The sequence below is a fragment of the Branchiostoma floridae genome, chromosome 6, assembly GCF_000003815.2.
Source record: "Branchiostoma floridae strain S238N-H82 chromosome 6, Bfl_VNyyK, whole genome shotgun sequence".
NCBI classification, from domain to species: domain Eukaryota; kingdom Metazoa; phylum Chordata; class Leptocardii; order Amphioxiformes; family Branchiostomatidae; genus Branchiostoma; species Branchiostoma floridae.
In genome coordinates this window covers 14,160,261-14,172,389 of record NC_049984.1, presented here as the reverse complement: position 1 = coordinate 14,172,389, position 12,129 = coordinate 14,160,261, and the positions used below count along the sequence as shown (strand labels likewise).

Genomic DNA, 12,129 nt, shown 5'->3' with positions numbered 1-12,129 from the left:
CTTCCTCAACCAAACAGCCACCAGCCCCATATCAAGAATATACAGTCAAACCTGTAAAAATGACCACCCCTACATACATGATTGCCAATTGGCCAATGTGATCCCTTTTTGTTGATGTGCTAGATGACTTTTTTCCCATAGCATGAAAAATCCTGACGTAGAGACCACCTGTCCACTTAAACTATATTTTATCAGTCCCCGGAGTGGTCTCTTTGTGAATTTTTTACTATTTCACCAGGAGAATATCATTTATGCTTTTGTACATTTAGGGAATTGTTGCAAAGAGGTTTCCAGTGCTACATGTACAAGCACAGAAGATAACTGATAATTACTATGCACATGCACTCTATCCACACCATTTTAGCGGTTCAAATATTCAGCCTTAAGGGACTGACTATTTACTAGAATACACCAGATTAGTAATACACATGAAGGATGGTGAAATCTACCCCAAATTCAAGGAACAATAAGTCACTAGAAAATAGATTTTGTACTAGGCAATCTCGGCCCGTCGCCATGTTTCTTATAACTTTACTGACTATACTGGTTGTGTTTGTTTAGCAGGGTCTGAGTAATTAGCATGTATGGCCAGGTCAGAATAATTATTATTGTTTAAATTCTTAGTTAACCCAAAATTCCAAACCCTAACTTATCAAAGCATGCTGTACTCTGGTAGATTTCACCCTCCTTTGTGTGTATTCTGGTTTGATAATTATTCTGGTGTGTAATACATGTAGTTGAATGGTAGCAACTGTTAGTACTTTACTTGCCTTTAGTGTGTGTGAGTGATGATGTAAAATGTACTTCTGATATCCTCAGGACCAGGCTAGCCTGTACTGTGAACACCCTACGGTTATGGAAGTGTGCAGCGCTCGTCCTACAGGCGATCATACTGGCCGCCACGGCTGCTGCTAACTTCTCTCTGGGCATGTTACTGGCTTTTACCATGGTACCCGTCTGTGCTATGGTCAGACCAGGCAAGCTGAGGTAATGATTAGATTCCATTTATTATGTAAGGAACAGTTTCTCTTTGGAACTCTCCCTGGTAGGGAAAACCATATAATTGTTTTTGCTGGTGTTTTCTATTTCTTCTTATTCTGTTGTTAGGCTTCAAAGGAACTATGCAGTACATTCATGATCGTATTCTTAATAATGTGGTTTAAACGTTCATTGAAATGGCCAAATCACATCTATTTCACAAAAGTTGGCAAAAAGAAATGTTGCTTTAGTATAAAATTGGAATATTTCTGGTTACTTTGTGAATGATCCGTGCTGTATGAAATTATGCAATCCATAAGTGAAAAACTTGAAGATGCATCCAATTGGACAAATGAAGATACCACTTCTACTTTTTTTCCCACCACAGGTTTTTACAGGCTGTGGTGATGCTGCTTGTCTCACCGTTTGGCCTGCTGACGATCTACACAGGACTGTACCTCTACCTCACCGTAACAGAGTACCACGGGATCTTCCCATCCGCCATCCACCTCTGCACTGTTGTGTACTACAACATCCTGAGTGGCGTCGTCCACGGTTATGTGTTAGGCACCTGGCAGTACACCTTGCTGGCTCTAGCAGTTTTTCCCAACTGGCTATTCTTCTGGTGCATTGTATTTAAAAAGAGGGATGTGCCAGTGATAGAAAATAAAGAACATGAAAAGCTGAGTTAGATCCAGGGGTTGGTAGATAGAATATCTGTGAGCAGTGATTTTATGTGTATGCTGCTTGTCTGCCTCCAGGACCCGTCCCTCCGCCCTGGGATGGCAATTTGCTTGTTGGGACAGACAAAATTTTCACACTATTCATCCCAAAAATATGAACTTCAGTACTTAAGATTAATAAAAATGTGTTGTCGTAAGCTTAAAATGATAGATTTAGCAAGAAAATTCAACAACATGGGCTCCGAAATAACGAGAGGGACGGAAAAAACATTTAAAGCTGGAGACAGCCTTGGTATGCTGGCTTTTCTGGAATATTTCTTTGATGTATTTTGTCATGGTTATACAAAATGTATATGGAGGGGGTATTATGTTCTGTTGTGCAATTTTTTTGGAATGTATGTAGATCTACCAATGAAATTTTGACAGAACATTCCAGATTTCTTGCGACTATTTCAGTAAGGTGACTTGAACTGTATGTTTTTTGTGACTTCATATATTTTACATTTTTTAAGTCATGTAACATGACGCTTTTCATCTTAAGCTGAGCCTTTAAGCCTTAAGGTTTACTAAAGACACAATATGCAGAAGTAAGGTGTTATCAATTTGTTTAATTACAAGCTATAAGCACTTTTTACAAGACCACTCTTTTTGAGTGGCCAATGGATCATAAACATAGATATCAGACAAGAGCTATATCTCTTGTATACATGTACCATTGAGGACATTAACAACACAAAGTGAGACACATTGCCCAAGATTTTGGAAACTATTGGTTAATGCTGTTTTTGTCCACTACTACGTACTAAACTGTTGACGTGCCCACCACAGGGACAGTTATGCTTCTACACATACAAATGAATTAGTAATGTGGTGTTCCCTGTAGGTGATGAAAAATAACTTTTGAATACAATAATAAATGTATTTTACAAAATCCTGTTGACCACAGGGCAGGGCAAAATGTACAAAAAAATTCAACACACAACTCCAATCACACCTTTGAAAAAAGGCTATCATACCGTTAATAATTGGATAAGTTCTACCCTTTTGTTACCTTATGTTTTTCATATGTACCAGTAGTACTACATGTAAGAAAAAGACACAGCGAAGTAAAAACATACCAGTCACACTTGGCTCTTGTACTTCTATATGATATAATGTTGATACTATTACGAAGTATGAAAAATTGGCATATCACACAATTGAAGCTACTCATGGTTTCTCTTTATGTGATATTATCTGTATCATCACATTAAATATTAACAGGATAGAATCATACAACACAAGACAGAAGGCTGCCTAGGCCTTTGGATGTTGCATTACATTTTTGGCCAACTGAAGATAACACTTTGAATAAGCTTTTGACCTACTTTTACCAGAAAAATTGGGGTTCCCAGATTTCTTACTCAACCAAAAAATAAACCAGTGTGCATGACTGCACAACCTTAATTCTTCCATAGAAATCATATTTGTGCATGTTGCATAATCTTACTTTCTTGACAAATATTACATTTGTTCCCTCAGTACTAATGCAATTAGCATGTGTCCAAATACATTTTGGTATAGGCACCAGATTGGACAAAAATGTAACAATTCATTTCAAGAGCTCCCCAACCAAAAAACATGTTTTACTTATAGATTTTGAAATATAACATGGAAGTTTTTCTGTGCCTTGCCTAAGATGTTATATCTAGTCTGGTATTTTCTCATCTCACATAATTGACACAAAAGGTGAAACATAAAACCCACAGCAACATATCCGAAGGTAATACATAATTTGAAAAGCATTTTACCGGGGGTAGTACTTTAACCTTCCAACTGCCCAACAATGTACTAAAGGGTTACCTCAGTCGGGAAATGGTTAACGAATCAAATCAAATGGAATATTACTGACCTTTTCTAAAGGAGTCCTTCAAAATTGAACTCTTTCAAACCAGTTCTTTACAACAAGCAAGATATGTCATATAACTTACATGTATTTTGATGGTTGCTAATTGAATCAAAATTTCAAAGTACTGTCAGACATTTCTATAGCTTGAGCTCTTGCCTTCTGTCATGTTATCTGTGTCTGTATTACTGTTGGGACAAGTAAGTCATACTTGTATAGTACAGTCTTTTATAATAGAAATACATAGTATAATTCATAAAGTCATTCCACACAGTGAGAGAACTGAAGGTCTCATCCCTTTACAAAGAAGCCAAGGAGTGTAAAGCTAAGCCTCGGTTGGCTGCCCCCCCTCTTCACTATGAGTCTGGTCACCCCGAACATCTGGCGGAGGCTCGATGGGAATGGCGGCATTTGGACGACGCGCCGGTGATCGCTTCAACACCTGCGGCGGCATTTGGTTGTTGAAGTACGTCACGCCCCGTACCACCTGCGCTGACGGAGGATGTGGAGAAGTGTAGACTGGAGGGACGTTGGGGGTGGGGGCTGTGGGCCCGGCTGGGGGGATGGGGGCGTACGAGGACACGGGGTTGGGGGGTGCTGCATAGTTCACCATCCCTCCCGCCGAGAAGAAGGGGGGCGGGAGGAGCTGTGGGGGGACGGGAGGCGCCATCGTCATGGTGGGGTTGTACATGGCAGGATGGGCCATGCCTGGTGGCAGGTTCACGTCAGACACGATCATTCCCTGGTGAGGGGGTGCAGGGGGACCTGTAGGGTGTGGCTGGATCGGTCCATCAACAACAGGGGGAGTGCTTCCTCTGGCATATTGCTCCCCGCGGTATCCCTGGTTGTAATAGGTCACCCCTTTCACCATGTTGGGTGGCACGACCTGCTCTGGCATAGGCCGCTGGCGAAGCGAGGAATATCGTTTGGGCCGATCGGAGCGGTTAGGGCCGTGTCTCTCCTCGGGATGTTGCGGCGACCCGTCAGCATGCCCTCGATCCTGAGCTGCGGTCTCCTCGCCATGTTGCAGGGAGAGATTCTCCATCCGTTTGCGGAGATGCTGCTGCTGCTGCTGTTGCTGTGGCGGACTTGTCCTGGGCCCCTGTGCACTGCGGCGGTACCGCGTGTACGACCGTTTCTCCTGCGGCGCGGGATACTGGTGCTCACTATCTGTGCTTACAGCAGCCTTCACTGGCACGGGAGGTACTGTGACACCATTATCACCATTCTTGGGCATAGAATTAGTACTAGTAGTTACATTGTTCATAACGTTCGTGACAGCCCGCTCCTCACTTGGCTTCTGCCTAGAGACCTGAGGCTGGTTTCTATTTTCATCACTTACAACATTATCTAAGGGTCCATTGTCTCTGTAATTGTTAACATTTGCGGCCCACTGCCTGACATCTTGTGTATAGTGGGCCCTGTCCCTTGTCTGTACATCTGTCCTATTTCTAGGAGGAAAACCCCGACGTGGTGGAGGTGGACGTTCCACAAAGTCTCTCAGCGTCCGTGGAGGTGGTCGTCCGCCGCGCCCCCCTCCCCTGGGCGGCCTTCTCCCTCTTCTAGGCCGGATATTGTCGGGACTGGACTCTCTCCTCGGATCGTAGCCGTATATCGCAATCAGCTCCTCCACAGGTTTCGGCCTCTGTTCGTCCTCATTGAACAAGTCGTGCTGCCACTTTCCCTCATCCTGCCACAGCTTTTTGCGCCCTTTGACAGGTGGGCGGCCTGGCTGTTTCTCGTCTTCCTCCCCGCGAATATCATGTTCGAAGAAGTCTCCCTTCCTGGGAATAAACGCGGGGTTGCGACGATCCTCGTCATCATCAAGATTTTCCGCCTGGTCTTCGCTGTCGGGAGCTTCTGACCCATCACCACTTTGCCGCTCCAACTTCTTATCTTTGTCACTGTCGTCGGTGGAGACGGTGGTTTTAGTGGTGTCCAGCGTCTCTCCTGTTTCTTGGGTCTCTTCTGTTTCTTGAGTGTCTTCTGTTTCTGTGTCATCATCTCCTCTGGTGTCCTCGTGTTCTGTGTCACTGTCACCCTGCTCAGCCTGGGAGTCCTGCAAAACAGAAACAAGTTTTATTTTTGTTTTTTTTTGTTTGTTTTATTTGGATCTCTATTAGTTAGATACTGTACCACTATTCTTCCTGGAATCTGTAAAACATAAGCAACAAAACCCATACAATTTGTTAACAGAATAAGTAACAAAAATCAACTGAGGTAACTTAAAAGTTAAAGTGAAAGTGAGAGATCAGATGTTAACATAAGGTCAACAAGTCTTAAATGCTGCACTAGGGGTCAACTGTTTTTCCCAAGTTCTAGACACAGGAAGGTCTAAGATATGTCCGTTAAAGCATTGGGTAACAACATTTTCTTTCAGGAAGTAGAAATAATTACATTTTCTACTCATTTAACCACCTCCCCTGTCAAAGCAAATTTTGGCCAATGGTTTGGGACCAACAAGGTGTTCATTATGGGGTCAGATACTAGTAGCAGGGAGAGTGTTTAACAAATCACACATTCAGATGGTCCTGAATGCTAGTGCTTTGTCGTGGCTTGTCTGTGCAGCTTTACAGTAAGGTCTTTGTCAGACTACTATATGTACTTGTACTATGCACATGAATGGGGTTCTTTTCATGTTTGCTGTGAAGAATCCAGGCTCCTTGTAAGTTTTAACACTAGAACGTTTTGAAACATGCCATTTGCCATCTAAATTCGACGCCACTGTCATAATAAATGTTCACAAATTATTTATATTTTGGTTACGCAAGTCTTTCAAACAATGACTATGCAATCGTAGGGCGTTTCCTTCTACTAGTTCTAGGATCACTGACCAGCCACTGTGGTATAGATAAATCTACAAGATAACATAGTTCACAACGCAATTACAGTCTGGTGAAGGACTGGGTGCTTTTATCTTCGAAATAAATCGTCAAATTCTGTAGTAGTTTGATCACAGCCCTTTTTGTGGGCCATGTCACATGTGTTCCAACATGCATATATCATAACGACTTCCACGTGTACCCAATCAAATTCCTTTAGAAAGCAATTTGGCCAGGCATGTCTACCAGATGACCCACGAGGGCTTACAAATTGCTGCCAAGCCCAAATAAAGCATATCAATTGGGGAGAAATTTGACGCTATCTTTCGTGAATGATTCAGTCTTCCGGGGGCATAAAAATGTGTACCTCGTCCGCTTCTCTATCCTCTTCGGCGCTCTCGTATTCAGACAGCGCTTCGGCGTGCTCTCCCTCGCTCTCACAGGGCGACCGGCGATCTCTCTCGTCTTCACCGGAATGAGAGGGGTCTTCTGTGCTTCCCAGGCTGGCCTGAGACGTCGAGAGCGTCTCCTCCTCGCCTTCTTCTCCTTCGCTTTCGCTGGGTCGACGTCGACGCCTGTCCGCCATTGTTGCCCCTAGTCAAATTGTGAAGAGACCGCGAGAAAACGTAGATGCATTCGAAGCCTTTCCGTAAAGAGTAATTTCGACATAATATAGACATGAAAATCATCTAATATATAGTAACTACATATTTTTTAGAATTTCTACGAGTAAAGTTTATTTTAGAATGCGTTATTTCCGACAACGAGAGGGCACGGATTGTTAGTTGCGTTTGCATGTGACTTTTGGCGGGATTTGCGCTTGCTCAAGAGTTTAAACTTTGACCCTAAAGGAATGCTAAGGTAGGTCCATCAATGAACACTGCTTCTCGGACTAATTTTAAGGACAGCTGGAGTAAAGTTCAGGAAAGGAAACAAATATTCCGTCCTTGCAGTAAACGTATTACAAAAGGGCCATATCTTTGTTGGAAGAATGCATATGTGTCACCGTGGTCGATACAGACAAAGTATAAAACAGAGCCAAAGTTTTATAGACTATCGACTAGTACAATGTATAGAGGGACGCTGATCGCCTAGTAGTAGGCGATGGAGAGTGTGAAAGTTGAAATAGGGCGGCCAGGAAAGGAACAAAAACTCCCATGTACTAATGAATATTTTATTGTATGAGCATTAAGTTGAACTTCTTTCTCAGTGGAATGCATTGAAGTTTACTGAGTACCGCAGCCGACTCGTGCTTCTCACGAGTACGTCGTAAAATCCCGCAACGTTAACCATAATAGTACAAGATTATGCTTTCAAGTCAGACTTTTTATATAAGTGATATTTCTATCACCAAAAAAAAAATGCACTTCGAGATAAGGCATTGTAAAGCGGTGACTGACTCGAGAATATTAAAGTCATTAGCGATGATGGCTTTATCTTCACCGTACCGACTGCCACTTAAACTTGTGCCAAATGTGTCAAACTTACTATGGCCTCAAGAAGTAAAGTTTTCTTATTTCTTATTGTCTAGACCAATAACGACAGACAATGATGGATCAGGTATAGTTGTAATAATTGACCGCCCGGCTGTACACAAAAGCATGTCTCCTACATTTTTCCTGACATTTACTTCTAGGCTGACGCTACAATCTAACGTTATAGTATCATGAACGTTAACACTAATATGTTGAGAAAGAAACTCTCTACTTTCGAATATGTACGATAAGGAAAATATCTAAGTAAATACTTTTATATTTTCTAATATGTCCATGTTTGTGCGCTGCGTCATAAAGGCCTTGCCAATAATATCGATGCTGCATAGAACTACTAAGAAGGCATAGAGACGAAATCCTTTCAGATGGGCACTTCAACGTTTGAGCACAAAGATACACACTGTGTTCCCTATCGAAACATGTGATGAGCATAGCTCGGACAAGCAAGTTTCAATTCTTTAAGCTCCATAATCTGTATACCGGTATTTTTCAGCCGCATCTTCAATCGGTGTAACTAGTAGCTAGCGGTGTGTTGTTTAGAACCCTGGTACTTTCCTTAAACGCTTTCCCTCTATAAGTTAATTGAGGAAGTCAAGCCCCATAGCTAATCCCATAGCGATGAAGATAGCAACAACGAGAAGACGCGGGGCACTAGCAGAAGTCACGGCGCCTCCCCTTGCACTGACGATCTCCTCGGCCCGGAGCCTGGCCACCCGGTCGTTGGGGTTGGTCCCGTTGAACCACTGGGTGAAGCAGGGGGCGCTGTCGTCCACCACCTCGAAGGAGCCGTTCCAGATGTTCCGGCAGAAGTTGCTCGGAGTGCCGAAGTAGTCCTGGAAGGTTCTACACTCCGCTCCATGCGGACACGTATTCTGACCTGCCAAAACAAATTTGATTTCGTTCCATGTCAGGATTTATTTGATTTTATGCTTAATCAACAATAGTAGTTGAAGCTAAAACTACATATCCTTATCTTTTACAACATTCCTATGACAAGATGCCTATAAAGGTATGTCCAAACAGTAAACGAAAAAAAAACTACGTACTATTGTTAACATTTAACTTCACGTCACTCATCGTAATCAACGAAATATTCATGAATAAACTAGTGGTATGTAATTGATGTAATTTGTATTGTGTTATACTTACTAGACCATACCTTGTTAGGTATTTGTTCACCTTCCTGGCCACTTAGATTTCATAACGAAGGTAACTTCTTGGCCAAACTTTTTTTACTCACACGCTCGCATCAGTTTTGGAATTCCCAGAGGATGTCATCCATATAATCAAATCAACATGGCCTTACTCATCTAACACTTGAACGTGACCTATCTGTGGATGTGGCTAATCAACTAGCAATTTCGACTTTACATTTGGACCATTTGACTTTCTCCTTGGCGGTTTTGATGGATAGGATACAAAAGAATGTTTGTAAAGCTACTTACCAGACGTCCAGTTCCAGCTGACTCCCCAGTTCCCGGAGCAGGTCATGTCGTCCTTACAGGCGGTCCACCAGCGGTTACAATCCGTGGCGCACAGTGGAACACCCGCAAACCGCTCATTCCGTATCTGCATATTCACCTAACATACACAAAGAAAAATGGGATTCCTATCAAGAAACACATAGTGTGCGTGAAGATAGCCTTTTCTGAGACAAACATCTAACGCTTGTATATCCGCTAAAAAGGCATTTAGGGATATCAAGTCGACGGACGGTGGTTCCAAACTGTATTGATATTTTGAAAACATGGCAATTTGAAACCACAGTCCGTCGACTTGATATCCCTGAAAACCCTGTTTTTAAAAACAACGGACATAGGCTACCCCTTGGATAAAGGTGAACTAGCGTCGCATCTGTATAGTTAGCTTTCGTGGAAATCACATTTACTTGAGGCTTTCACAGTTTTTTTTTTTCTAAAATCTAAGTTGATAATAAAAAAAAATATTTGCGGCGCCATCCATGGTTCAAAACCGCCTCAACAAATCAGTATTTACAGTATCTCAGAAATTATCGTTACTCAGCGTAGCATCAGTGATTTAAGGTATCTCCTTCAGACACATATTTGTCATGCATATGATTGTTATGTTTCCCGAAGGAGAAACATCTTGTTTTCGCTGGCAACGTTCTTTTTATTTCTTCCGTCAGGATCCAATCAAAACGCAGATGACAAACTGAAAGTTGTGAAATGCAGTCTAGATTTCCAGCTTTCTGATTGGCCGAAAGTCTAGCTTTGTCAAAGTTACATCACATAGACCAATCAGCGCGCAGGATGGAAAGCGGCCCTCCATATACCGACGTCCTCGCTGAGAGAGCGTATTTTGGTGTTCTCTCGATTTTTATTAGCTCAACGATGTAAATCCAGTTCCTTACCGGCACCAACCACGGCCCCACGTTAGGAGAACACTCGTAGAAACAGAGGTCCTGCTTGAAGTGTCTCTCACAGGACTCCGACAGCTGCCCACAGTGGTGCCAGTCGAAGTTCAGCCACAGAGGCTGGTGCAGCTGCTCGGTGGTACTGGCACGGCAGCAGGCTCGGTCCTTCCAGGGGGCGCACTGTAAGAAGTGATCCGTTGATAGTTTTATCAGGTTGCTACGTCGCTGAATAAAGAGACTGTTTCCAAACCTTGCTTTATCTTTATTGTTAAGAATCGCAAAATCAATTACTGTACGATCTAAATACTTAGCGTTTGTGACCGCATGTGTAACTGTAAGCAACTAGGACAAAAAGCGTAAATGAACACAGACTAATATTGAGGTACAATAGAATCAAGTAGAAAATGACGATAATAAACTTAATAGATATGCAAGAAACAAATAACACAAGCTCAGCTGTGATTAGTACCCCCTCCCCCGGCATAGTATTACCAAGAAAGTGAGAAGCATATGCATGAACGGACCATGGGCATTTTCAACGACAGCCTCCACACCAGAACTAGTCAAACCCCTTAACACGTTCCCCCGCTCAGTTACCTGATCTTACCTGATTGTACAGCGAGCCTTCAGGACCGGGTTGTGTCTTATGGTGCCTCCCGTCCATACACCTGTCCAGCATGTCTTCGACACTCAGCCCGTCCGTGACTGCAGACTCTCCCCGGACACATGCCACAAGCAGCACGAACGTTACTGCAGAGAACACCTTCATTTTCTGAGAAAAACGTTGAAGAACACGACCGAAAACGATGTTAGCCGCCTGTTGACAGAGATACGTACATCAAACAGCATTCAGAATTTCAACTTTTTTAAAACTAGTTGCATTGCTATATCACCGATTATACAGGTGTATATACATGCTGTATACAGGCTTACCATGTCGTCAGAGTAAGAAATCAGTTACGTATTAAAGTAAACAGTGTCCCCATCATTACATTGGTTGTATATACAGTAGAAGCTGATGCAAGACTCTGGGTGGTGGCTGATACCACGTTGAAGCAATTCACACGCACACTTGAGAATAGATACTACTCATTAACTAGTCTACTGCAGATATTGTGCCCGAATAGTGTTGGTAGTCAGATTAGCAAGACATAGGCGAATCAAGAGGACATAATAAGTACTTACAGTTAAACAAAATACCTGTATGTTATGGTACAAGGAGCGGTAAGAATATTGCGTTGCACGGCTTGAGGAAACTGGTTGAACTTTGCTCCTCAGTGTTGGAGTGGGGCCAACCGTGTCAGAAACGGAGATAAATATGAGCGCTGCGGTACCTTCCCGCCATTTGAAGAACAGCCAATCAGGCAAGGCCTTTAAACCAGGCTGTGTCACAGTGCACTTATAGTAGTACAGTCAAACCTGCCCAAGACGACCACCGGGACCGGGCAAAAGTGGTCGATTTGGTCAGATGGTCGGCTCACAACATGCCCGATGCATAGTTTAAATGGTTTACGTTGTGTTTAATGGCAAATAGCAAGCACACGCACGTACATCCGTCGCCATCTTTATTTTGAACATAACATCGTAATGGTAGTCAAAATCCGACGCAAACTGGTTAGAATCGAGCTAGTTATCATTGAAAATCGATGACACCTCAAGATTTAAAATGACGCCGTCGTTAAAGGATTTGGTCCGAATTTTTTGTGGTCGCGTTGGCCAGGTGGTCGTTGTGAAGAGGTCGCTTAATGCTTATGTCAATGGGGAAAATTTTAGGGACCGAGAAAAAGCGATCGTATTAACCAGGTGGTCACTAAGAAGGGGTGGTCACTTGGACAGGTTTGCCTGTACTTAGACTGGTAAACATCTCTCGACACGTACAACTCAAGCCAACAAC

The 12,129-nt window shown here is 42.9% G+C and overlaps 3 protein-coding genes across 3 annotated transcripts in view; 1 reads left to right on the top strand and 2 right to left on the bottom strand.

Moving 5' to 3' along the window:
* Positions 1-2,785, top strand: part of LOC118417123 (glycosylphosphatidylinositol anchor attachment 1 protein-like) — a 10,662-nt gene extending 7,877 nt beyond the window's left edge. Inside the window, exons 11-12 of the mRNA XM_035822533.1 lie at positions 820-987; positions 1,367-2,785. Of these exons, the coding sequence (XP_035678426.1) occupies positions 820-987; positions 1,367-1,670 (472 nt within the window). The 3' untranslated portion in view covers positions 1,671-2,785. The remainder of the gene's footprint in view (positions 1-819; positions 988-1,366) is intronic.
* A 783-nt stretch (positions 2,786-3,568) lies between these two features.
* LOC118417124 (protein CASC3-like) lies at positions 3,569-7,000 on the bottom strand. Its single transcript, XM_035822534.1, has 2 exons — positions 6,736-7,000; positions 3,569-5,605 (listed from the first exon to the last, which is right to left on the bottom strand). Exons 1-2 carry the CDS (start codon positions 6,952-6,954, stop codon positions 3,872-3,874), a joined length of 1,953 nt encoding a protein of 650 aa, XP_035678427.1. The 5' UTR covers positions 6,955-7,000; the 3' UTR covers positions 3,569-3,871.
* A 528-nt stretch (positions 7,001-7,528) lies between these two features.
* LOC118417126 (folate receptor gamma-like) lies at positions 7,529-11,501 on the bottom strand. Its single transcript, XM_035822536.1, has 5 exons — positions 11,421-11,501; positions 10,843-11,007; positions 10,233-10,415; positions 9,307-9,442; positions 7,529-8,738 (listed from the first exon to the last, which is right to left on the bottom strand). The coding sequence occupies exons 2-5, from the start codon at positions 11,002-11,004 to the stop codon at positions 8,440-8,442; spliced, it is 780 nt and encodes a 259-aa protein (XP_035678429.1). The 5' UTR covers positions 11,005-11,007; positions 11,421-11,501; the 3' UTR covers positions 7,529-8,439.
* Between the last annotated feature and the right edge of the window lie 628 nt (positions 11,502-12,129).

Coding starts and splice junctions, on each gene's coding strand:
- LOC118417124 (XM_035822534.1), bottom strand. CDS start 6,954: ATGGCGGACAGGCGTCGACGTCGACCCAGCGAAAGCGAAGGAGAAGAA. Junction 5,606..6,735: donor AGGATAGAGAAGCGGACGAG/GTACACATTTTT, acceptor TCTGTTTTGCAG/GACTCCCAGGCTGAGCAGGG.
- LOC118417126 (XM_035822536.1), bottom strand. CDS start 11,004: ATGAAGGTGTTCTCTGCAGTAACGTTCGTGCTGCTTGTGGCATGTGTC. Junction 10,416..10,842: donor AAGGCTCGCTGTACAATCAG/GTAAGATCAGGT, acceptor CACTTCTTACAG/TGCGCCCCCTGGAAGGACCG. Junction 8,739..9,306: donor CAGCTGGAACTGGACGTCTG/GTAAGTAGCTTT, acceptor TTGTTTTGGCAG/GTCAGAATACGTGTCCGCAT.